This window comes from Acanthaster planci, linkage group LG01, assembly GCF_054643075.1.
Source record: "Acanthaster planci isolate LZ-2023a linkage group LG01, COTS_SCS, whole genome shotgun sequence".
Taxonomy (NCBI): domain Eukaryota; kingdom Metazoa; phylum Echinodermata; class Asteroidea; order Valvatida; family Acanthasteridae; genus Acanthaster; species Acanthaster planci.
Window position 1 is genome coordinate 7,740,604 of NC_141777.1, and position 26,121 is coordinate 7,766,724.

The 26,121-nt window shown below is 42.1% G+C and overlaps 3 protein-coding genes across 10 annotated transcripts in view; 2 read left to right on the forward strand and 1 right to left on the reverse strand.

Annotated features, from left to right (window-relative positions):
- The window catches only part of LOC110979283 (serine--tRNA ligase, mitochondrial-like), a 22,297-nt gene extending 20,332 nt beyond the window's left edge, over positions 1 to 1,965 (forward strand). For all 4 annotated transcript variants that reach the window (XM_087133959.1, XM_022234942.2, XM_022234941.2 and 1 more), the window contains exon 11: positions 270 to 1,965. In XM_087133959.1, the coding sequence (XP_086990085.1) occupies positions 270 to 437 (168 nt within the window). In that variant the 3' untranslated portion in view covers positions 438 to 1,965. The remainder of the gene's footprint in view (positions 1 to 269) is intronic.
- Positions 1,810 to 26,121, reverse strand: part of txndc16 (thioredoxin domain containing 16) — a 35,169-nt gene continuing 10,857 nt past the window's right edge. The window contains exons 8-19 of one of the 2 annotated variants that reach the window (XR_015424631.1): positions 24,741 to 24,901; positions 23,765 to 23,843; positions 22,649 to 22,769; positions 21,762 to 21,911; positions 11,668 to 11,917; positions 10,861 to 10,997; positions 10,149 to 10,233; positions 9,405 to 9,543; positions 8,478 to 8,644; positions 7,315 to 7,508; positions 5,070 to 6,951; positions 1,810 to 4,993 (exon numbers count right to left, since the gene is read on the reverse strand). Coding sequence is in view for 1 of the 2 variants with exons in the window: in XM_022234939.2 (XP_022090631.2) it covers positions 6,731 to 6,951; positions 7,315 to 7,508; positions 8,478 to 8,644; positions 9,405 to 9,543; positions 10,149 to 10,233; positions 10,861 to 10,997; positions 11,668 to 11,917; positions 21,762 to 21,911; positions 22,649 to 22,769; positions 23,765 to 23,843; positions 24,741 to 24,901 (1,704 nt within the window). In the remaining variant the exon portion in view is untranslated. Of the gene's footprint in view, positions 6,952 to 7,314; positions 7,509 to 8,477; positions 8,645 to 9,404; positions 9,544 to 10,148; positions 10,234 to 10,860; positions 10,998 to 11,667; positions 11,918 to 21,761; positions 21,912 to 22,648; positions 22,770 to 23,764; positions 23,844 to 24,740; positions 24,902 to 26,121 lie in introns of both variants that reach the window. The other variant, XM_022234939.2, reaches the window with a different exon arrangement.
- On the forward strand, positions 13,204 to 24,787 carry LOC110979285 (short-chain dehydrogenase/reductase family 9C member 7-like). 4 transcript variants are annotated; one of them, XR_015424633.1, is made up of 5 exons: positions 13,204 to 13,333; positions 15,216 to 15,580; positions 17,159 to 17,417; positions 18,747 to 19,262; positions 19,642 to 19,780. XR_015424633.1 is itself a non-coding variant. In XM_022234944.2 (5 exons), the coding sequence occupies exons 2-5, from the start codon at positions 15,244 to 15,246 to the stop codon at positions 19,836 to 19,838; spliced, it is 960 nt and encodes a 319-aa protein (XP_022090636.1). In that variant the 5' UTR covers positions 13,204 to 13,333; positions 15,216 to 15,243; the 3' UTR covers positions 19,839 to 22,459. The 4 variants fall into 4 exon arrangements, 3 of the variants coding, with proteins under 3 accessions (XP_022090636.1, XP_086990109.1, XP_022090637.1); XM_022234944.2 differs by having other exon boundaries at positions 18,747 to 18,913; positions 19,642 to 22,459; XM_022234945.2 differs by having other exon boundaries at positions 13,217 to 13,333; positions 15,236 to 15,580; positions 18,747 to 18,913; positions 19,642 to 22,459.

Genomic DNA, 26,121 nt, shown 5'->3' on the forward strand with positions numbered 1-26,121 from the left:
CTTTAATTGTGCATGACATATTCATCTTAAAACTCAAGAACTTGACCAATCAGCGGTCATTTACTTGGCGCAATAGTGAGCTGACAGTTATCAACCAGACAACAGCTCTGGTCTCCTTTCTGGCCAGTGGCCGATCATCTGACATATAGGCTTAATAACTCCGCATGGATGGATCAGTTTTTTCTTTCAGATGGATTCGGACAAATGTGTGATTCTCAGATGAGACTGCAGAAGTTTTCCTCTTTTTTCTCCCGTTTGTCGTGATCCAGTTGAATGGAACGGCCTGCGCAGTACCCCGGGTCCTTCTCACACTGCTAGAATGCAACCAAGAGAGGGATGGGAGTGTGTCCATCCCCAAGGCTTTGCAGCCGTACATGAACGGGAAGACCGTCATCACCAAACCTCCCAGTGGATTTCTGCATCACACAAGACTCTGACCCCTCTTAGTGTGTGTTGGAGGACGTGCGCCAACCTTGCCTTCTTTTGTGTGTACCTACAGCACAAAGGAGGTCCACATAATGCAGGTTGTGTGAATCTTGTGAGGACTAAGCCAGGTCCAGTTGGTGGTTTTCGGGATTATCCATAGCAAAAGGAGGTGAAAATCACCAACTAAAATCCAGCTGAAAATAGTGTTCTCAACACAAGAAAAATGAGTATAACCAACAAGGTTTCCCAACTACAAGAAACGAAAGGAATGCCTATGCTAGGTGTGTATGGCAGAACAGGTGTTAAGATCATTTGAGAGGTTTGGCAAATTCACATCTCTTCCGGAAGCATACCCACCAAGTTTGATGGGGTCTTTTCAAATGTTGCATTCATGTTCCGAAACACACCAGAAATGACGAACTTGGCCATCTGCACTCAGAAATGCAGAACAGATCTTTCCTCTCAACTGAAGCTTTGAAAACCACCTAGGCCCACATCTGTGAAAGATTTCAAGACAAAATGTACCTCTGTGTGCGTTACTTGACAAAAGTCTAGGTCTGAGCGACAACATTTGTAACATTTTTGGAAGTTTGCACCACAGTACAGTTACAAGTGAGGAAACACTTAGCTGTCCTTCATTTCTAAGTGTCACCCCTACGTAGTCATTAGTGAGGGAAACTATGAAGTACTATCAAGGGTTTGCATGGCTGCCATCTTGCAGGCCAGTGCTTTTGTTCTACAGGGTAAACACAAAGGAGGTAAGATGGCCACAATGCAAAGCCTCTATCACAGGACACCATAGTCGCCTTTTAATTTAGCCTTTTATGGTCCTGTCACTAGATAGTAAAATACAGAGAAATTAATATTAAATTATTGGTATATACATATCCAATTTACGGATGAGAATGAACCATGTACCCCCATCTTCCATTTGGCATTTTGGAATATTTTCGAGTGGATAATGGGTCCAATCACAAGACCTCAACATACCATTTGACCTCACAGATTTCCCGAAATCGGCCACTATAATGTGTACCTCACCCACGTGTTTGACAAGCAATCACATCGTACATTGAAATTAGACAGTGGTACTCATTTTCATATAAAATAACAGTGAATGTTGTAAGAAATGTCACCACTTGTGTTGTGTGCTTGCCATCATTCCGATCCAGTACCACAAATTGGTTCTGCATTTTTCTTGTGCTTTTGCCATTGATGAAGCTTTGAAAGCCCGCCTACAATGCAAACAGTAATGAAGCGTGGCACGGCAATCTTTGCCTATGACAATGGCAGATGCACGTCAGGTCACATAGGTCAGTGACAGCACCCTATATCCAACTTGTTTGCTCCAAAAATGAAAAAGTCATAAGACATAAAGACAGCTGTGCTGATTGAAACATTTAATGTACCATACTTGTATGAACAGTACTCTTTTAATAAATAAGATTCACGTTTCATGATCTTGGATAACAATTTGACAAGATAAAAAAAATAAACAAGTTCAAGTCTGGCAGGAAGATGGCAACAGTCGTAATACAACGTGGAGTTGTTCAATCAAGGACTGTGATTAATCATGAGTTGACTATAATCTCTGAATGACCACATGCTCGTACAGGTCTAGCACTGAACAAGTCTAGTTGACTATTCGGAACAGCTTTAAAAGTGACAATGAATATAAAATACACCTAGCCACATTGTGGCAGGAAATACAAACGTTTCAGCCAAAATATACAAATTAAAAGTAAATATTGTTAATTGTGTAATCTGTATTTCAATATTCAAATATTTGCGGTTGTACTATGAGTGTACACATTCTGAAATTTACTCCGTGCAAATAGAATTTTGTCCGGTGAGATGACTCTTGGTTGGGGAGTGTTTTTGTAACACTTTATTCAATGCTTTATCATTTGTTTCCACGGTACAGGTTTTGCATTCCCTCCAGGTATGTAGAATAACTGGACTACAAACTCACAGTGCAAAGTGAAGCCTGCAGCCGATTACCTCTTTTCTTCGGCTAAATCTTGTTCGGCTTTTGTGTGGCTTTTGCATAACTGTGTCTGTATTTCAAAGCAACGCACTAACAAAGCCAATACACCAAAGCCCTAGATGTACAATCAATAAATGAGCTTTGACATGTAGAAAAAACGTCCTAAACGAGCATTTACACCTTCGTGTGCATTACACCAACGGTCACCTGGCAGAAAAAACAGCCATGATTAATGTTATTTTTCAATTCAGTGAATGCCATCGAAGGTCCACATCCACTAATGTTTATCTCTTTGGAACAAGTTCACACACCTTCCAAATGGCTTACACACAGAAGATATATACAGTCCAGTAAGATACAAATCCTGAAGACTGGTTCATGCTTGACATGAAAGCAAACACACGAGAGAAATTATGAGGTGAGATAAAAATGTTCATGCTGCGAAATCGCCAAAGTTGAACACATATCAACTGAAACAAATTTGGCTGCAAAATACACTGCGACATCAAATTTGCTCCGCTTTTGCCTGAAGTATGAGCTGGCTGTAAGTCCACATCTTCAACTTGATTTTTATGTATACCTTTTTCATGGACACTGGAAATGCACATACATGCATATGACATCAACACTAATCAGACAATGAGAGAAATGGAGGTTTTAGTGCGGGCGATTCCAAATAGTGCGCTTCCAAGAGTCTACAACGCAGTGGCTACTGTACGCAATGTGCATTTGAATGTGTTGACACATCTGGAGGTACTGACTGGCAATTCGCTTTTGGAAGGGTCGACACATTTCACGCATTGAGATTGGCCAACGCGTTGGAAACTCTCGGTGGTGCACTATTTGGAATCACCCGTATTAAGCACTCGCATAAAAGAATCTTATTTAGCTTTGAAAAGAATAATATAGTACGGTTGAAAGACAACTCTCGAAAGACATTTTCCAATCTTACGGATAAATACATCAACACTATCTCACATCAGTAATTTTGTACTTGTTTAAAGGAGCATTTGACCACTTCATTACAACTTTCACAAAATTCCACGAATGCTATCAGCCGACAGGAATGTTTACTTGATTACTTGACAAATTCAACTTTCTAAATACTCCAATGATAAACTAAAAGAAGAACTAAGTATCACTTAAACCACCCCAAAATATCATAAAAATGGCAAAGTTAGCAAACACAGAAAACAAACAAATACACATAATGTCCAACACAAAAGGACTTGGGTTCCCACTTTAAAGAGCAAGCAACCATAATAAAGAAGAATGAAGGTTATCCCGTTCTCTGAGGTTTGAGTGTTTTCATTACAACGTCAAATGTTGTCTAATGATCTTGGGGCTTAAGATTGAGCTGAAGACAGAGATTAGGCCAGGATTTAAAAAAAGGACCTGACTGGCCCAGGGAAATGCCCATGGAAAGGCATCACAGTCATGTCTGAGATGGCACTGTTGCAATCCAACTCCATCATCAATCCGAATTATTGTGCTGCGGTTAGACTGGCCAAACTTCTACAAGTTTACAAAGTTCCACAGAAAATTTGTCAACCTTTTGCAGACGTTTGTGCTCACTCAGCTCAAACTTGAACCTTTCAACTCTAGCTAGCTAGTGTGACAGCTTAGTGGTAATCTACCATGCTCATTCAGGTGGGACAGGACTTGAACCTTTCAACTCTAGCTTGCTAGTGTGACAGCTTGGTAGTAATCTACCATGCTCATTCAGGTGGGACAGGACTTGAACCTCTCAACTCTAGCTTGCTAGTGTGACAGCTTGGTAGTAATCTACCATGCTCATTCAGGTGGGACAGGACTTGAACCTCTCAACTCTAGCTTGCTAGTGTGACAGCTTGGTAGTAATCTACCATGCTCATTCAGGTGGGACAGGACTTGAACCTTTCAACTCTAGCTAGCTAGTGTGACAGCTTAGTGGTAATCTACCATGCTCATTCAGGTGGGACAGGACTTGAACCTCTCAACTCTAGCTAGCTAGTGTGACAGCTTAGTGGTAATCTACCATGCTCATTCAGGTGGGACAGGACTTGAACCTCTCAACTCTAGCTAGCTAGTGTGACAGCTTAGTGGTAATCTACCATGCTCATTCAGGTGGGACAGGACTTGAACCTTTCAACTCTAGCTAGCTAGTGTGACAGCTTAGTGGTAATCTACCATGCTCATTCAGGTGGGACAGGACTTGAACCTTTCAACTCTAGCTAGCTAGTGTGACAGCTTAGTGGTAATCTACCATGCTCATTCAGGTGGGACAGGACTTGAACCTCTCAACTCTAGCTAGCTAGTGTGACAGCTTAGTGGTAATCTACCATGCTCATTCAGGTGGGACAGAACTTAAACCTCTCAACTCTAGCTAGCTAGTGAGACAGCTTAGTGGTAATCTGCCATGCTCATTTAGGTGGGACAGGACTTAAACCTCTCAACTCTAGCTAGCTAGTGTGACAGCTTAGTGGTAATCTACCATGCTCATTTAGGTGGGACAGGACTTGAACCTCTCAACTCTAGCTAGCTAGTGTGACAGCTTGGTAGTAATCTACCATGCTCAGTCAGGTGGGACAGGACTTGAACCTTTTAACTCTAGCTAGCTAGTGTGACAGCTTAGTGGTAATCTACCATGCTCATTTAGGTGGGACAGGACTTAAACCTCTCAACTCTAGCTAGCTAGTGAGACAGCTTAGTGGTAATCTACCATGCTCATTCAGGTGGGACAGGACTTGAACCTCTCAACTCTAGCTAGCTAGTGTGACAGCTTGGTAGTAATCTACCATGCTCATTCAGGTGGGACAGGACTTAAACCTCTCAACTCTAGCTAGCTAGTGTGACAGCTTGGTAGTAATCTACCATGCTCATTCAGGTGGGACAGGACTTAAACCTCTCAACTCTAGCTAGCTAGTGTGACAGCTTGGTAGTAATCTACCATGCTCATTCAGGTGGGACAGGACTTGAACCTTTTAACTCTAGCTAGCTAGTGTGACAGCTTAGTGGTAATCTACCATGCTCATTTAGGTGGGACAGGACTTAAACCTCTCAACTCTAGCTAGCTAGTGTGACAGCTTAGTGGTAATCTACCATGCTCATTCAGGTGGGACAGGACTTAAACCTCTCAACTCTAGCTAGCTAGTGAGACAGCTTGGTAGTAATCTACCATGCTCATTTAGGTGGGAGTTGAACCTCCTACCTTACTACTACAGATATCCTACCGCTAACCATCAGGTTTGCAAGGATTTGCCAAATTTCGAACTTCAAATAAAAGCAGGTTTCATGGCCACGACAGCCCCCACCAAATCAGATTGAACCCAGAATTATAATTTACATCCCTCGTGCAAAACAAAAACATGAAACCCACAATTTCCCCCAAAACAACATCATCAAGGTTAATAGATCTGGGGGATTCTACCACAAATCTTTGACGACTCTCTAGCTCCTAAATCATGACACTCTAAAACTGTTTCATAAAATGGCAAGAAATTCTGCTGAGTACTTGACTACATCCACACATCAAAACTTTAAAAAAGACAACTCCTTTGTCAAGGTCTCAGGAACTGCTAAATTGCCCTTTTGACAGAGAAATGCAACCACGGTGTAAAACTGCCCATTTTCATTGCCGACACGACATCGTTTTCACACTGGATGTTGTAAATATGATGGGATACTGTCTTCTGACTTGAAAAGATGAAAGAGTTATTTTTATTGAATTTACTTCTCCATCTGTGCTGGAGGATATCTTGCAAGGCCCAGGGGGGGTCCACAGCAATAATGTTTAAGCAGACACTCTTAATGATCCCAAATTCTCTAAAGCAAACACAGTTTGCCCACCGGTGAAACTGCGTACCCCAAGAGCACTTTTCTCTCTCTCTTTCATCTCTGACTTTGATTTAAGCATGAGCTTGAGAACCACCAGTTAAAGACCTTAAGCTGCACTGAGTTTAAAGACCTCAACTTAGGGGACCAAACTCAAAAAAATCAAACCTAAGGCCAAAACCAAAGTCCAAGCTGAGATTTGTAAACTTCCCTGAATGAAGCACTTGACTGGAGATGAAACTATGGCTATTTGTTTGCGTTCCGTAACAAGATTAAAGCCTATATCACAGCTGATATCATGTACATGTATGTTTTAATAAACATAGCCATGTGTGAAAGCATCAACTACACCGATTAACAAGATCACAAAAAACAATTAAGTGGCAATTAAAACTTAACAAAGTGATAGTAAATTGCACTAGCACAGATGCATGGCATAGATTCATGTGCAACCAAAAAATCTACAGCAAGGGCCCTTAATGCGCTCGACTTGACCCGTCCAACCTAAAGTTCTGTGTGGCGGTGCTCTCCAGAGACAAACTGCTGACCACGCCCTTGTTCAACCTCCTCCTTGTCTTCCTCAGTCTCCACCCCTTCCTCATCATCACGGTGATGCTCTGTGGCCAGCCTGCCCATCCTCTGGGTACCCTCCTTCTTGTCTTTCTCAATCAGTGCCAGGAAGTCATAAGGGCTGACCTGCGGCTCAAACTTGCTCTCCATCAAACCTGTCAAGTGGCGGGATGATGGATGGAGGAAAAGTTTCCTTGTGTGAACTTTGTTTCTGAGGACCTTTTCCGGGGATTTTGCCTCCAAGTGCCTTTATCTGGGGACTTTGTTTCTGAGGACCTTTTCTGGGGATTTTGCCTCCACGTACCTTTATCTGGGGACTTTGTTTCTGAGGACCTTTCACGCTTACCAAGCATCCCAGGAGCACCATTTTTAGTTTGAACTCACTATTTCCTTCAGATAATCGCCAGCCCCAGCGCCTAACCCCCTTTCCCAAACTTTTCTTTTTCGCCAGCCAAATGTGTGCTTCCTTCCCCCCCCTTACAAATCCCAAAAATGCCCGCATCTGTGAGGACACAAACCTGAGCATGAGGTCTCCCCATTCAGCACAATGACGATCCAGTTGGCCATGGCCGGTGCCTTGAAGCTGTAGTCGGCAGGGTAGTTGCATACCCTATTGGTGGCATGGTCCACAAACACCATGCTGGGATGCAGGAGCTGCCGCCTGATGCCGTAGTCCTTCAGGATCTTTGACCCAATGGAGGAAGGCTGGGACCTGAGCAAGAAATATTTAGCAAGATATTTTCTGTCAAAGTTGCAGAGTTTGCGATCAAGTCATCATATGTCCTCACAAGTCACTCACAAGCCATTACTATGTTTTGACCCAAGACAAAAAATTCTTTTCAGCCTTTATAGCATGCTTGATACCCTGTTGTTTGTGATATGAACGGTGATCGATTTGTGACCAATTGTGATCGCTTTGTGATTTACTGGTTATTGACCTGATCTGGCTTGTGATTTGACTTGAAATTTTACCTGTTACGGGCCTGTATCTTACAAATGGACTTGTGCTTTGGTTGGATGACAGATGTTCCATGAGGGGACTCAAGACTGCCTAATACGCTCTTCACATGCATGCCAATGAAGGCAATGCGACGTGAGTGCACTGGTCTGCATAAGGAAATAGTGCTAAGTGCATCTGACCAATTTTCAACTAAATGCGCATAACCCTGTGACAGCTTTGCATGTAAATAAAGTAATAGAGCAGGTATATCAAGGAAATATTTACAGTGTTTAAGATGCTAAGACCCCCGTGCTATTGGTTCTCCAAGCAGTGAAAAGGTAACATGATAACATGATATCAGTTTATCCAACTGATAAAATTGACCAAAAAGCAGGTAGATGGCCCCCAAAATTAAATTACTGTGTCTGTTTGGATTTTTAGTTTCCATGGGAGGACAGAAATGACAGCAAAATTCATTAAAACACCCTCACCATATATTTTTATCCAGCAAGGAATTGTCCTCATGTTGCAATTCTTATCCAATAATATGAATCAATTAGGCCACAGTTAAGTTCTCACTCAGACCTTATCATTGGTCAGTTTCTGGACACTACCTGCCAGAGTAACATAGATGCTCACCCATGAGGGTTTCTTTGCCATATACGGTAAAAAGGGGAGGGGCCTTACATAACAAAGTCAATTCATTAAGTGGAATACGAGTCTAGTTATAAGACAACTCACACGTCTATCCACACTATGGTGAGCGTCGATTCAAAGGTCTTCTCTCGAGCCAGACTAGCCAGGGAAGCCTCTGCCTCCCTGGACTGGTCATCCACGTCCTTGAAGAGTATGAGGAAAGGCTTGCCCTTGGCAAAGTGAAGGGGGAGGTTGCTGGGACTCAGCTCCGGCTGGGCAGAGAAAAACCAAGAAAACCAAAGATGAGGAAAAATTCTCATCAAAAATTAATAAATGCGGCTGTGCCAAAAAACTTTGGAGTAACAAAAGTAGCGCACAAGTAACCCTGCATTAGGGCTTTAGTTTCCAGAAGAATGTTCAGAAATCATTTGGAAAACAGAAAATTATCTTGACCACCACAATCTGCCCCTACCAAGCACCTGGCTTTGACCCATTATGACGGATGACAGTGTACACCCGGCAACTGACGAGCAATTGCTTGGGCCTCAAAGGCCCCATGCTGTCAGAGTTAGCAATATGGGCCGACTACGCATACTGACACCGTAAGTTGTGGGAGACCACAAACATGCTCAATCCCGCATTTCCTAACCGAAGAACTGTGGGTAAACTAGCCAGCAGTAAGGTCTGAAGAAGCACAGCATGAAATGTTCTTGGAAAGTGAAAGAATGGGAGGATTTGAGAGAATGAACAGTGGTAGGGTTTGTACAAACAAAGAGACTACATTTGAGAACTTGGCAACATGTCAAAGGAGTTAGGATTCATTAGTGCACTACACACAAAAGATGTTAGAAGGCCTGACTGTGCTAGCAGAATTGTTCTTGGAATCTTTTGCCTTTGAGAAGACCCTGCTATGATCATTATAATCTATTAAGTCACATTAGTACTAGTACTTTTTTGGATAGAAAACCTATCAGCACACTTTCATCTTTCCTGAGCTAATTACTTTCAAGACAGAATGAATCTTGCTCTCACCACTAGCGGGAGGGTGGCTGTTTGCACAAACTGGACCAGACTGCCTGTGGTGTAGTCTCCACTGTACTGTACCAATGGCTGGTGGTGGTCTCCCCATTTGAAGGCAGTCACCATGGGCTTGGAGCCATCAGTGTCAGAGCTGAGGACATATCGTCCGTGATGAATGCCAAGGGAATAAAGTTTCAGTAAGAAAAGTAACGGGAAACCAAGAGAGCTTCACAGAGCAAGAGCAGCTTTAAACTGGTCCTTGCTTTCCACAAGCTGTGCTGTCATGAAACGAATCAAGGGCTCGGTGCGCCCACAGGACAATGACAGAAAGCCACATCTATGGTACACAATAATGGACATCTTTACAATGCAGAAGGTCAATGAGATCATATGAAACTGCTCAGTGACTTTACTGTCAAATTAGTGAGAACAATGCCTACTAAATTAGAAGGACTCGTGCAAAACCTTGGCAAAATTATTCCCTCTGTCACGTGTCCAATTCAAAAAGTAGCAAACAATAGCATTTGTCAACAAAACTCAGAAATGTGAGCGCTGATTTGGTGCCACTGTGACACAGGTTTGAATACAGTGCCTGATTCCAAGGTTCCCCTCTTAATATATTAAACTTATTAATTAACTTGTATAGAATTCACACAGAGCATGCCTAAAGCTTAGAAGTCTTTTCAGTGCGCAATGCCCGTTGAGTTGAAACTCATCAGGTTATTCAAAACTAATTGTTTTTCTTTTTTTCCTTACCTGTGTTGTGTACAGTCCTTGAAGCACACTGCCATCAGGTGCTGACCGTGGAGCATCTTGGCTGCATGCTCAAACTCTGACCGCTCTATGAATGACAAAAATATAGTCTCTCTAATCTCAGCCTGGAGGACCAGCAAAAGAACTATGGGCCAATTTGAACTTATTAATGTTTAAATAGTCGCAATTTTGCAGACAATTTCCAAAACATACATTTGACATCAAATACACCGTGCTGCACTACGCTTCATGAAATAATTTTTAAAAATTCCTTCTGACTGTTCAGAACCTAACCCTACAAGTCCTCAATCCTCTGATTTCAATATGATGTTACACACAGTCTAGGGGAATTGGGTGAATTCTTACTAACACTGGTGATCAGACGAAGTAAACACTGCACAGCATCCACAGTAATGTCTGCATAGATGTCTTTATTTATGACAAACATGTATAGACCATGCCAAAAATACCTTGCCAATGGCAACTTTACAAGAAGATGCCTCTTTACAAGAAGATGCCTCTTTACCACTTCCAACCTTGTAAGCTCCTCATGGGACAAACTTACTGATATGAAGAAATATTCAAATTGGAAAATACGACAAAAACTGAACCTGTACCCTTTTTGAGGCCACGCTGGTTTTGTACGGACTTCTGAGTGTGACCCAACCATGAAACTTGGGGTCCTACAGTGCTACCTACATGTACAGACACATACCTTTGGTACTAGCATCTGGGAAGTATCCAATGACAACGGCAGGAAGCGTGGAGGAGACCCAGCTTGGCAGCTCCCCTTTACTGATGGCCTGGCAATCAGGACAGGAGTCCAACACCACAGGATTGGCGGTGGAATGCCTAAAACACAGATACATGCATTGCGGTTACCTGAGGCACTGCAACCTGAAACACAGATTTATCACAGCTGGTGATGGCGGAGTAATTGATATCTACATGTGCATACTGAAGCATAAACTGCAGTTAAAACTCACGCACACATGCACACATTGCACAAGTCCTTAAGTTTGAGGATTGTGGGCATTTTGGCAATCCTGTACAGAGACTGCACTCCCCAAGTTTTCAATGGTTATTGGTCCAGGGAGGATCAAGTATGCGATCACTTTGTACCGGTACATGGGTGAGGTACTTTCTCAGACAGTCTCAGAAAGCCTCAGACAGTCTTAGGCTACAACCGAATCTCTTGTCAAGAGCTAGGTCTAGGTCTTCACTCCATTAGAAATGCGTGGAGACGCGTAGACAATAGACATAGCCGTAGCTCTGGAAGCCCATTTCAGACACGGCCTTAGACAACCTCAGTCTCAGGCAGCCTTAAAGAGTCTCAGTCTAAAACAGTCTCAGACGTGTTCCTCAAGACACTGCATATTGTCTTACTTCGCTGTATCTGATGAAGTAGCTCATGCCATGCTTCAAGTTCCAGTTAGTCTTGAAATAGGCAGTCCAAAACAGCTGCATATCTTTGACAAACCAAAGCAAACAAAGAAAAACAACTAAAAAACCCCAAACTCACAGTCTGTAGGCTTTCAGGATGCCTGCCTCACTCAGCGATCCCCGGTAATCCGTCACCAACTTCCCCTCTCTGTACAGCTGGATGGTTGGGTAGGCTGTTACGTTGCCCAGTTGGCAGACATCAGGCCAGTTGAAACACTCCACCTGGGCAAGGGGCCCAACAGGGGGTCGGTCGGTGGCAGGGATGTCCTGCTGGATGGTATGAGCGGCATTGGAGTACGATTCCAGGAAAGCCTTGCATCGTGGATCCCCTGCAGAGACAGACGGATACATCCCAAAAGCTTCGTTTCTTAAGTTTTTGTTTTCCCTCTGCTAAGCGAATCTCATACCACATTTCACTGAGACTGTCAAATTGTTCTCAAGTAGTGATAGGCCACTTTGAAAAACTGAAATTTGAGTTACAAGAAGGATGTGCCTGGCAGGGAAAAAGTTTACATTTCAAATATTATTAATAGCCCATTGATTACTATCTGAAGACCCATTCAGACTTGGTTCAAAAAATGAATGTGGATTTCTGATGTCAGATCAGAAATTTGAGCAGAAAATTATCAAAAATAGAGAAGATTTCAAGTCAAGAAAATTTCACTGTTAATATTATGATGTCAAGTTCACTTCAATTTCATATTTGCTTGAAGTATAAACCAGCCTTAATGGAAGGAAAAAAATATGTGGAAAGAATGTTTGATGACCAAAGTTTGGTATTGTTCAAACAATTTAAGACATTCAACTACAAAATCAATTTTCAACTTCATATTTAAAAAGGCTCCTCTCAGCCTTCCATATTAAAACGACACACGTTATATGGCACACTGTACCTGGACATGTTGAATTTGCCTAAACTCAGCTTTCTAATGATTTGCCCAAGCCTTCAGAGAGTTACTCCAAGGAATTGCTTATGATTTTGAAGTCCTGCTCCAAGCCCCAAGTACTTGGATTCAGATATGCTACAACATTATTTAACACCTCGCTATATGTACATGTACATGTAGTTATTTTGATCCAAAGTTATCTACGTGTATGCTACTGTTGTGTGAGAGATGAAGGTTCAACTGGGTGCCCACAAGTCAATAACACACAAGCGACAAGCTCTGACAAATACAAGTAATAAAAGGCCTAATGTGACAGGACAATTACAATGTCTGACTTAAATCTTGAAACAAATCACATGATTGGTTTGAACCCTGCCACTGAAAGATTGTGAGTATATTAAAATCTTGTACTCAACAGTTCGACAAACATCTTTCAAAGGTAAAGACATCAAGTCTAGAGGCTCAGCTACCTGTACAAGTATGTCAAATGGAAACTAAAAATATCTGCCTTTTTTTTCAAACCAAAACTCATATTTTGGGAAGAAATCTACGGAACATTCTTCATTCAGTGTTTAAATAATACTCTGCACTGTTTACACAGATCCACTTTGGCATATCAGTCAGCCTTTCATATTGAGAATAGGGTAAAATCTCGGCTATATTTGGATTTTTCACAAACTGAGCCTAAAAGGCAGCCTTTACTCTAAAGGTCAAAGAGGAGTGTACATGTAAATGCCAAAGGCTGAATGCTTCATAAAGCAGCTTTATCTGCTGTCATCATTCAGGCACCCAACAGGGAGGCTGCATGTAACTGTTCAGTGTGTAAATACTCTTACACCTAAAAAGATCTCCTTGAAGGTAAGCAATATCACATTTACTTGTCGTCGTTATTCCTGCACTGTTTATTGTACTTCAAATGTCCACATCAAAAAGTGTGGACAGAATTATTCGTCCACATCTTCACATGATGTTGGAAAAATACAACCATGTATTTTGCATGACAGACGACTGTACACCGCCAGTTTGGGATTTTGAGCAAATACATGGAGCTCGACATGAAAAGAGAGCATTTCATGCACAAACATAGAAATAAAACAAAAAGAAATTATGTGTGTGGCACAATGTTAACAAGATGACTAACTACTATGGAATTCTCAATGTGAATTAGGGCAACCCGTTTTAATTCTATAGCATGTAGGTATCATATGAGGTTTCCGTTGGAAAAAAAATCTTGGGCAAAAACCTTCTATTGGGTGAATGCATGTAAGGCTAAATAAAGTGTCCAATGTACAATTGCCTTGCTTTGAAGTAGATGTAACTGTTTTTTCCATGTAAAAGGGGCCAGGCATAGCTTAAGTAGAACATTTTCAAAGACAAATGAGGAACATGGCCTCCCACAGTTTGTGGACAGATATATTGTAACTGTTAGGTCCTGCACAATGTTTGCAACACTGTGTTAAAAGATTGGAAGACCGCATTAACTAATACTGCTGAGTTATCTTAATACTGGCGGGGGTCAAGGGGCGGAGCCCCCTAAAACAGGGGTTCTGGGTTTTTTGGGGGGGGGAGAATTGGGTTTTTGAGGCATATTATAAACTGTAACTTGTGTTTGCAAAATGTGCAATTATCAATTAATAAAGATGAACACAGGATGCAGCAACAACTGTCTCATAGTATTTTGTAACAGCAGGCCTATACAGTAACTGGCAGAACAAACAAATATTAATCTTACACAATCATCTGATAAAGGTCATTTGTTGATTATTCTCAATCAGTTATTTAGATTAACCCTAACCCCCTAGGGTGTATGTAAAATCGTATTGAAATTGGAGGATTTGGGACTGTTAGGGTTAATGAAGAGACTAAGAAAAAATCAACAGATGGTTGTGTAACCATATTACATTTTTGTACCGTTACCTATTTATCCACAATTGGCGCGAAAATATGAGCATGCAAATGCACAGCATAGCTATTATTGTTTGCCTCGTACGCAGACTTCAATGTGAATTGTGTACCCCACATACAAGGTCTGAGAAAGAGAAAGTCAGTTGAAAGTCCGCTGGAATGTACTTGTACGAATATAGACATTTATTTGTGCAGCGGGGGTGTCACTGCTTGAAGTATCGGTGCACTCTGGAGCTGAGCTTTTGTGTAAGTGCACGTCTGTATGTGTAACACCACATGCATCATGTGTATATACATGTACGTATGTGCACAGTACAGGGAATGCTGCATGCAAAGCCGGCCTCACATGTTGGAATATGGGGTCACATGGCCGTCGTCGTTCATTTCAAAGCCTGGATTGGTGTAATTTTAAGCTTAATTCAGTGTTTTTGCTGTTCAAAATGAGAACTTAAACACAGACATATCTTACAATTGCTACAGATTGGAAAATGCATGAGAAATTTTTAGATTTTTAGACATTTTACCAATTCAGGGAATGAAATGTGTGCTGGGTGGTCAAGGTTGAAATTACCCAAGTGCCAGGTGGAGATTATGAGGGCTGAGCAGCCCTGCTTGCCATCCGATTGTGACCAACCAGCATGGCTACAGCTCTGTCAGTGAGGTATATTCAGGGGATACTTTACTTGCTCAAAAATTCTTTAATCCGGATAGAGCACATGTACTTTTTGCTTCAAATCCTCACACAAATGAGCAGGCGATTCTCTGTTCTTCCCACGCAATACACGAGCATGTGCTTGTACTATCCTTGCCTTACCTTTGACTTTACACCTAACAGAACTCTCACATCTTTCAAAGAACCTTTTATGATGGTATCCTGGCTTATAATCAGCGCGGTCGTGATCGCATCGCTCATCGTCCTGCAAAATTTCATGGACAAGGTGTACTTGGACACTGTCGGCAAGTACGTTCTCATCACGGGCTGCGACAGTGGCTTTGGCAACCTCTTGGCACGGACGCTGGGTAAGCAACGCGGCTGTCATGTGATTGCAGCCTGCCTGACCAAAGACGCCGCAGTACAGCTGAAACGGGACATGGCAGGGACCGGTCAGGTGGTCACGCCAATCCTGCTGGATGTGAGGAGCAGTGAGAGCATCAGAAAGGCGTATCAGGAAGTACAGAGAATCATTCCGCCAGGCCAAGGTGGGTGGAAAATTACCAGATTGAAGATATGAGGTGCAATCAAAGGGCTTTTTTCTTCAGAGGTGGTTGTGGCTGACTTGATCGCTTTAGATTGAAACACAACTTAGAACTCTTTTTGATCTGCCATATTCTATAAAAGGCAGAGTTGTAACATTCAGTGTAAAATTTGTGCACTCTGCACAGAATGCATTTTTAAAACTCAACTTAACGCTACTTAATGCACACAACAACATTATGATTATTTAAGAATACTTACATACAAGTAAGTTTGTACGTCGGTAAGTGTATAGGTCGAGCTCGTCATGTTCGGCAAGGTAAGACCCGCGGGTCAACAAGGGTATACTCCCATCACACTTACAGAAAAATAATGCGCGCACCACACTTGGGTTGAACTGGAGGAACTGCATGAATGCAGCCAACCACTCCTGGTCCACATTGCCTGGTACCCAGGTTGTGTGTCATGCATGGGTTATCACGGAAAATTGTACATTGGTTGACAGCATGACCTATGTTTTACGATGCGCAAAGAATTATGGGGTAATTTCATGTCTGTGCAAGTAAAGAACATGTACACACATGTGTGTTCACGGGCCAGTGATGAGCGATCAGCCCTGATGAAGGCCTTGGGCGTAGTAAATGTAATTCCAACACAAAACTAATACTAAACTGGATGCCATAATCCCACATATTGTGTGGATATTTTAAGAGCTGTTACTGAGATGTTGGTCTGACAATTTGTCCGAGCATCTTTGATTTTGTTCAGAAAAACACAGTAAGTGCTCGGAAAATGTCTGATGTCTGACTGTAATTTCACGCTCTGCTCATGGTACCTCAACAATCTCATTCCAGTGGTGTCACTCAAGGTACCTCAACAATCTTGTTCCAGTGGTGTCACTCAAGGTACCTCAACAATCTTATTCCAGTGGTGTCACTCAAGGCACCTCAACAATCTTATTCCAGTGGTGTCACTCAAGGTACCTCAACAATCTCATTCCAGTAGTGTCACTCATGGTACCTCAACAATCTCATTCCAGTGGTGTCACTCAAGGCACCTCAACAATCTTATTCCAGTGGTGTCACTCAAGGTACCTCAACAATCTTATTCCAGTGGTGTCACTCAAGGTACCTCAACAATCTTATTCCAGTGGTGTAACTCAAGGTACCTCAACAATCTTATTCAGTGGTGTCACTCATGGCACCTCAACAATCTTATTCCAGTAGTGTCACTCAAGGTACCTCAACAATCTTATTCCAGTGGTGTCACTCAAGGTACCTCAACAATCTTATTCCAGTGGTGTAACTCAAGGTACCTCAACAATCTTATTCCAGTGGTGTCACTCACAGTAACTCAACAATCTTCTTCCAGTGGTGTCACTCGCACTACCTCAGCACTCTTATTCCAGTGGTACCGGTACTCACAAACAGACAGAATTAATTTGTGATATCACTTCTGCAAGAGTACTCTTTGGCTGTGATGTAAATAACTATTGACAAGACAGTGGCTTTGGGGCTTTCAGTAGATCTATGGTACGTATCTTACCATCAACCAGTGCATTTTCTTCTCGTGCCCAAGCGCAGGTTTATGGGGGCTGGTCAACAATGCTGGCATCAACAAGCCAGGAGGGCCCTATGAGTGGCTGACGCGAGAGGAGATCAACACCATCTTCCAGGTCAACTTCCTGGGCACGGTAGAGGTGACCAGCACCTTCCTGCCCCTGCTAATACAGGCCCACGGACGTGTGGTCAACATGTCCAGCTGCACTGCCATGTTGCCCATGGTGGGCACAGCTTACGCGGCCTCCAAGACGGCAGTGGAGGCATACTCAGATAACTTACGGTGAGTGAATAGGCAGGAGTTAGTGCTGGGTTCCTTTTGATTTCCTGTCCTTAATGTTTTGAGTAGAAGCTCCCCCCATCAGTTGAAAAGAGCCAAAATGGTGGGAGTGTTCATGGCAGTTTGGTGGTCGTCACACGACCATACCACATACATCTCACAATCGTTTGTGAACCAACGAAATGCAGTTCCAAAAAAAGGAACTGCCATTACATGGAAAACTGCACTCTCTTATGGTCCCATTCAGAGTCCATAAACTCCCTGTAAACAAAACAGTTGTCACATTATGGCTGCTTGTGGTGGCTCCATCTAGCAGTTGAGGTGCATATGCTATATGCACTGATTTGCATGGCGTGAAGTGCACAAGGCCACTTTTCATCTGTATGAGTACAAAAGTGTTCCTGTGAGCACTGGGCCTAAAGTGGTGATACCACCTAGATGTCTGCTGCATCTCTCTCAATGAGGTCCATGTGAGAACAAGAGATGACACGCTTTCACACAGCAACAATGTCCATATAGAAGGGAGACACTGCATGGATGCATAGCTTTATAATTCAAGAAATGCGATGAGCCCACATGGCCACTTTCCTTCAAAATGTACAGTCTTTATACGTTCATTGGGCAGCCAGTTGGAGTTAAAGAAGTCCCCACCAGCCTCTTGATTCCTCGTGAGTGAAGGGGTACTCCCCTGTATGTTTACATGGAGTGGACATAGGGGTTGGCCTTTGGAAGACCACAGTTTTGGTTTCAGGTCCAAGTGACTTGTGGCAAACTATATAAATAAAAATTTGACCATCACCAAATCAGCATGAGTTTATTATAGCTGCTGCTTGGCATCACCAAGTAGGAAGCTCTACATCTTTACGTCTTCCAAACCCGAGTAAATTTCACAAAGCTGGGTACATTCTGTGCACTTTGTGCTTCACATTTGCCTCAGCAGTAAAGGCCAAAATACAAAACAAACCAATTGTTGAAAGTCCCAAGGGATGTTGAAAGTCAATCTAGCGCCCTATAGTCTAATTATCACTCTGAGCACGCTGAGATGGAAATCATTTGAGTAAGATCACATTCTTTCTGTCTGTGGACTAATACACGTATGAACATACAAGGGCTTTTTCCCTAGCTTTTTGAGATTGGCCACTCAGACCGATACCATCTCTAATCCGAAGCTCCACTGTCCAACACATTCAATCCAAACGGAAGCTTACCTCTTCAACAACCAAAACAAACTCACAAATACTGATGGAGATGCCCAAGTGACTTGTTAACACATAACTGCTTAATAGCTCACTTTTCAAACCTAATCTTCGCCACTTCTATTTACCCTTCAAGACAAAGAGTAAGAAGGCTGGGCATTACAGTGCACATCTTGCAGCCAGGAGCATTTAAGACATCCATCTCTGATCCAGAGATTATTCTCAGCTCTCGGAGGAAGTTGTGGGATAGATTAACAGAAGACGAAAGACAGCGTTATGGTGGAATTCAAATGTTCAAACGAGGTACATTTCAACCATTTTTAACGTCACTTTATCAACCTACATCTGATGCCCACTGACATACATGTACATGTGTAGACACCAAGTTCTGCAAGGGACTGCAAAAGAAATACATGGACTTCATTTTGATTTGTACGGGAGTGGGTCGTCAATATGGTGAATGCCACAAGCATTAACGTACCAGACATGAATGATGGCACATGTACATGTGCAAGCGCATGTAAAGTGGTATCCTAACTTAACAGTAATCTTTATCACTGTCCATACACCGGTTGACGAGATCTTCTGGTCATTGTGGACTTTTCCTGTGACCAACACAGTTCCCACGTGGGGTTCAACACTGCACTTACCGGTATGTAAAATTCAGTTAGCATGGGAACAGTATGCCTTGGTTACCTGTGCTTGATCTGACTCTGGCCTGGTCAGAATATGGACCTGCGTCGACGTTGAAATTGTCAGGCCAAGCTTGAATTGAAAAAGGCCCTAGGAAACAGGTCAGAAATGAAAAGGGGGGGGTGTTGAAAAGCTTTGGCTAGGAAAAGCTGAATGTCAAACAACTGGCTTTAAGTACATGCCAGCAGTTTGAAGAGGGGAATGTCTTAAAAACGATGTGCGCTCAGAATCATGACAGTCAAGCACACATCAACAAACTCCCCCTACAAACCTTCCAGAAACCTTTCCCCTACAAACCTTCCAGAAAAGCCCAGCATTTTTCCCCCTTCTTTTGACAGAGGAGGCTTTGATACGGACAAAGCTCCAAGATGTCTCACCCAACCTCCATCACGTGACAGGAACTATAGAGCATGCTCTGTGCGCCCGCTGGCCCTGGCGACGCTACCTGCCAGGGTCCGATGCCAAGTTCCTCTTCAAGCCTCTCTCGCTCATGCCTGCCTTTGTCGTGGACAACATCTTCAACTTAATCATTTGAGCCACAGGGACAGCGGTTGAGGACAGGAGGTGTTGTCTTTCCCGCGTGTTCACTATGCAAAGGTAGTGCCACATTGTCAGCTGACATGCCTCCTAGTCATGCTCAGTTAAAATTGCAAACACTGTACAATGTTTGAAACATGCGTCATACCATGGAGCTATTATACACAAGGAGTAAGCACATACAGAGATCAAAAGGGTCAATGATGGCCACCACCAGCACTGCACGTGCTGCAAGGACAAAACAAATTATGTGCCGCTTGCAGGCTATAAGGAATGCTCGGAGTTGCATTTGCAACGGATTGTAGGTATCGCGGATGTGTGTCCATAACACTTCAGCATGTTCAACAAGGCCACCATGAGACGGAAACCACCGTCATCGGAGACTTAAATTTCGATAACTTTAGTGATTGTTTTGATATACCAATGATAATGAAAGTCTGGCTACGTCTTTACATCCCCAAAATGTCTTGCTTTAAACAATAACCAGAATTATTAACACATATTCTCCAAAAATATGCGATAAGGAAACTGAAAGAATGGGGCTGGTCCAGAGGAAAATAACAAAACACACAAAAACAGGGGAAGATCTGTTTTCCTTTCTGTCTCAGCATGAAACCTCGCCACATTGTCAAATGCATTCCTGCAGCATGTTTCCACCTTCAGGCTGTAGGAACCAGTAGGATTACAATTTATGATACAAATATCGCAGTTCATATTTTGGGGATTCGTTCTCTACCGCTGGGTCCGCAGAATGTCATAATGGACTTTTTTAAAGTCAGTTTCGCCACACTTTTGCCAAATAACCACCGCCGATTCGGAACTTTCGATTGCATCTGCAAGGATCATTTGCCGACTCCTGCGGACTACTGAAAAGAACTACGCATTTTCTTCATGCATCTTTTCCACCATCTATTTACTCCACTCCAGTATGCCGCAGCGAAACATAGCGAGTCTTTGGGTTACCAGCTACCCAGCGGTGGCGATCACTGTGTTCAAAAAAAGTCCAGGGTCTTCAACACTGGGGCTGGTAACCACGCTTTGTCTACGGAGCCGACCGGAACGGTTAAACGGATTACGGTCTGTAGGGAGTTCATTCTAAGTCCTTGTGTTTAATAGCTCCATTATCATACTTGATACTCAAGGAAGATACCGGTATGCCTCCTAAAAAGAAGCTTTAAGTGCAACTACCTCAAAATTTCGCTTCTGATAAACAGCTCAAAACTGTGATTCCAATCTAAGACCTTTTCCATTGATTTAGGAAGTTCCTTTCTACAATTTATACATGTTCATGTAATGTGCACTGCACAAGAGAAACCCTGTTTCTGACTGGAACAAATAGGAGTATGAACATTCTCACAGACAAAGGTAAGAGTTAAGACTCTATCACTTACAGCCTCTTCAACTGCAATTTCTAATATTCTGGTACAGAATACTAAAAGCTCCTCCAAATCTGAATTGGAAAGAGGCTCCTTCAACATCTCATATGTTATGGGTTCAACACAAAGGCAGATAAAGCTTCATTATGTTACAATGAAACACAAAGGGCCATGGCCCCCTCTGTCCTGTTGCATTAATGTATCATTAACCCTACCAGTCCTCAGTCCTCCAACAGGTGAAGGATTGAGGACTGTTAGGGTTAATGAACCTGGGTCCGCATGGACTTCATTGGATTGTATGATCCAAGGTGTCTCTCCCTTTCACATCTTGAGTCAAGCTTTGAAGACAATGCTTTGGAAAAGTTAAAAACAAAAATAAGACTACATGTGGAAGAAAATCAAGTTTTATGTAAACTGAAAAACTCTGAGTTTCTACAACATATTTTAAATGAGTTTATTCACTGGGTTCTTAAAGGTTGGAGAGGGGCAGGGATTTTAATGAATGGGGGGGAGTCAAACCAAAGATGTGGACAAATTCTACTCACAGCGCACTGTAAAGAGAACAATGACCAATCCTGTGTCAGAAATGAATTCTGGGAAGGTTTTGTCGGTCAACTTGGGGACGTGCGCCATGTCAAGGATTCTGGTGTCACTGTAGACAGCATGCTGCACCTCGTCATCCTGGACTTCTTGGACTGAGACAAATCAAGCACAAATGGGTGAAACAAATCAAGTTGGTGCAGAGAATATAACTTAGCGGGAAGACGATGCATGTGTTCTGCATCGCTGCTATGGAATGACATTATAATAACATTATCGGTTGACTTTTTATTAATGAAATGAAACATTTTTTTGTAATTTTTCTTTATTACTTTTATAGTAAATTTCAGTCTGCAGATCGCATATTGGATAGTACTCAAAGGTGCCCAAAGTACAGTAGTCCAAAAGTTGCACCCAAAAAAAAAAAAATCAGAAGCTTGCTTAGGTAAGGATTGTCCATGTCCAGGGCCATGTCCAAAACGGGCTTCCAGAGCTACGGCTAGGTCTATCGTCTGCATGTCTTGGTGTATTTCCAATGAAGTGAAGACTTAGACCTAGCTCTGGCTAACAGATTTGGATGCAACCTAAATTAATACAATTGCTTGTTGGATGTTTACAAAGTGTTGTATTCTGTATTTTTTTCGAATGATCTCTAATTGTATTCTGGAGCATGGTTGTTTAAATAAAGTAATAACAGTTATAACCTATGTGTTGCCCTAATTCCCCAGTTGCCCCGAACCCTCACAATGGCAAAAAAACTCTTGTCGGCAAAACCTAGAGTGTAGAGAAACACAGCCTTTGCAGCCATGTTTTATCAGCCAAACAGGTACTCAGATTGGAATACTGTACAACGATGAATCATGACGAGACAATGTTCATGTAGGTATGGTACCTGGGACAGGATCGTACTCTTCTTGAATTTCAGAGGGATTCTCTCTAATGTACATGTTGTCCTCAATGAACTCTGCTACATTCTCCACAGTCAGATCATCTTCCATATGAATCAAGTTCTCCTTCAAGGGGAAAATGTCAATTAAGTTTAGAATGACAGTATTAAAAAATCTAGATATCCTTCAATTTCAAATCACTGTAAAGTTGAGGTAAAGAACATCATCACATTAGTTGAGAAAAGATCTATTAAGAAAGGTCATTACACAATATATTGCCAGCCAAATGTTGCCACTGAGTATTTTTCAAGAATCTGCCATTTGGTCAGTTGGTTTGAAATTTTTTTTTTCAAAGCTGGAGTATATGGATGTTGAATGGGCTAAAGTTAAATTTTTCATGAATCAAACCATTTGGACTTTCAAAATTACATAAACATCCTGAATTAAGGAAAAAGTATTCAGCCAGACAGCTGGCTTTGTTCACTTGCACTGTGGTTAGGTGATTTTTTTGGTGATAATTTTGACTTCAGTGCGTATAATCAGTAATACTAAATATTATTTACAGAGAATTTTTAAAGTGCACGTATTCATCATTGCTGGTGTTCAATCTCTGCTCAGAAGGCCCATAAATGCACCATCTCAGCTCCCTTGGGAGTATACAGCTCGACGCTGTCATTTCAAGCATAAGTGACTTAAACAAACCTGACAACCATGTCTACCCTCGGAAGTGTCCTTTAACACTCCTGCATGGAGAGAGGCGAATGGGAGTAAAGTGACCTGTGTCAGGTCACAACGTATTACCAGCTGCTGGATTCAATCCCCACCCCTTTGTGCAGGGGTTACAAACTTGAACCAGTAGGCCACAGGCCGCCACTCTGTAATGGCACTTATGCACTTATGTGCCTTGACCTAGACCACGAGAGGGCGCAATATCCTTCGCAACGGAGGCCCCTTTGGTGGGAAGTGCACTTCGCTGGTTCACAACGGACTATGAAATTCAAACACATTATGGCCGCATTGCTACCAACAAAATGAAGACTCCCCATCAACATGGCTCTTTTCAACCGATGAGGGGGTACTTCTGCTCAGGGCTGATTACATATCAGAATTCAGTGGAATACCTCAGGCGCTCGTTGTAACATGAGGCATGGAGGCTGGCAGCGTTCAATGTCAGCTACAACACTCTCTGGAGTCACATCACTGTGGACGACAAAAAGTACAGGATTTAGTGCTTTATAGTTTGCTTCAATTCTGATCAACATCATTTCCTATGGCACGGACATTCCAGAAATTTGGGGTCCTAAAGTGTGACATTTTTGTGTCCCTGTTACATCTGACCTTTGTTATTTGACGTGGAAATATCACCAGAATGGACTTCAAACTATTACTTTTACAAAATCATATGTCAGATGTGACAGGGACATGAAAAAAAAAGGGTCCTAATTTCTGGAATTACCTGTATATGATTGTCACGTGTACCCTCTTCAAAACGAACTCATTAAATTTAAGGACCAGCACAAATTTAGAATTTTTTATGGGGAGCCATCATTAACGGTTGAAAGACAGAGATGATATGCAGCATGAGGTGACGGGCAACACCCTAGATGCCAAACTGGCTGAAAAGACCTGAATATGAGTAAGCTTTTGCAGCTTTACACGTTGGAATAATTAATCATGAAAGGTTTGAAGCAGTAATGACAAAAAATTTCTGAGCTTCAATCGAACAACCATCTAATGCTTCTCCTCCAAACCACCTTCTTACCGCTCAAAAATAAACAAATTTGTCCCAGAGAAAAAAAACATTCACAGGTAAACTTCAACGGTAAATGTTGATCTGCTGTGCTTGCCTGACTCCCACTGCTTCAGTCCACTCTAGTTCTCCAACCTTAGGAACAGCCGCAATGTTGAAAAGTGGATGCAAGGAATCAGCCGATGTACCTAAAGAGGTTTCTCATTTCCCCTTTTATTTTTTTAAAGTTACTTGAATAAAAACTTTGTCAATTTGCCCCAGGGCACACAAAACAAAGGCAAGGCCCCCAGTCCCAAAGGCGGAGGCAACTTTAAGCATGTTACAAAACAGCAGCATTTGTCTTTCACCTGTTAACAAGGACAAAGCCAAGGTTTCCACGGTATGTCTGGGATAGGTCCTGGACCATCTCCTTGTGATACCTATAATCAGCAGCATTGCTGTACAGGTAAGCCGTTGGGATGCCCAGTTGTTGGTACAGGACTGTCCCACCTGGGGCTTTATATTCAGTCTGTTCGGTGCAAGGCAAACAAAAATAGACATACGGGTCATTCTATATATTTGGGGTCCAAAAGTGGGACATTTTTGTGTCCCTGTTACATCTGACCTTTGTTATTTGACACGGAAATATCACCGGAATTGTTTTCTATTACTATTTGTTGGGCAGGTAATTTGCATTAATTCATCACTCTTGGAAATTAGAAAATGTGTTTTGAACTTACAAAATCACATGTCAAATGTGACAGGGACACGACAAAAATTGGACCCCTGATTTATAGAATTACCCATATAAATTTCTCATTTCAACATATCACTTTTTCTCCTTGTATCGTGATTAAGGATAAAAAAAAATACTTTTGTTAAAACAGGGTTTTCAATTCAAAGAAATTCCAAAGGTTAAAGATAGGTCTTGTGACATATATTGAAGTTTCATGTACATGTACATCATTCATGCACCCTGGATGCATCACCATGGCAATGTTCTGGTCCACTCAATCACATATTCCAGCGAGTTCAACCCTAGCTATCCTGTCACAAGTCAAATCATTCAAATCAACTGTGACAAACGCATAATTCTCCTCATCCTAACTTATGATGGACTTGACTGATTCATCCTGACACACACTGACACTTTTAAACAGGGCCATTTTCACTACTTTTTGAACGATGATTTATATGTACATTGTAATTTCATAGAGATCCTTAGCAAAATGGCAGTTACCCACACGTACCCTAGGTTATGGGCCCGTCATCAAGGACACATATACAATGTGTCAACGTGGCAACCCAGTATGCATGGAGCAAAGCACTTCAAAATTAAATTTGTGCAGGGTTTTCACTTGAAACCCTCCAAAATGCTGGTAGTACTGGAATAGTTATTTCAAGTACTCTTGTGATGACTTCTTACGGACCCAAAAATTAATTATACGAAGAGAAATTATTCTTTGCAAGACTGACGAGGGTGTGTTAACATTAACTGTAAGCAGAATATGCACTCAGATCATGCAAAGTTTGCTTAATAAATCAACTCAAGTGAATGACCGAGTGCATGTGGTGCAGGCTCGCTAAAGTTTCAAACCATTTTAAGTCATGCATACATAATTTTTGTTTCAGAGTCCTTCTGTCAGGAGAATTGAACACCCAACTGCATTTGTTTCTCATTAAGTTGAGGGCACACAAGTGTTATCAATAATTATTATTATAATTAATAGATACCAGGAAGTGGCAGAG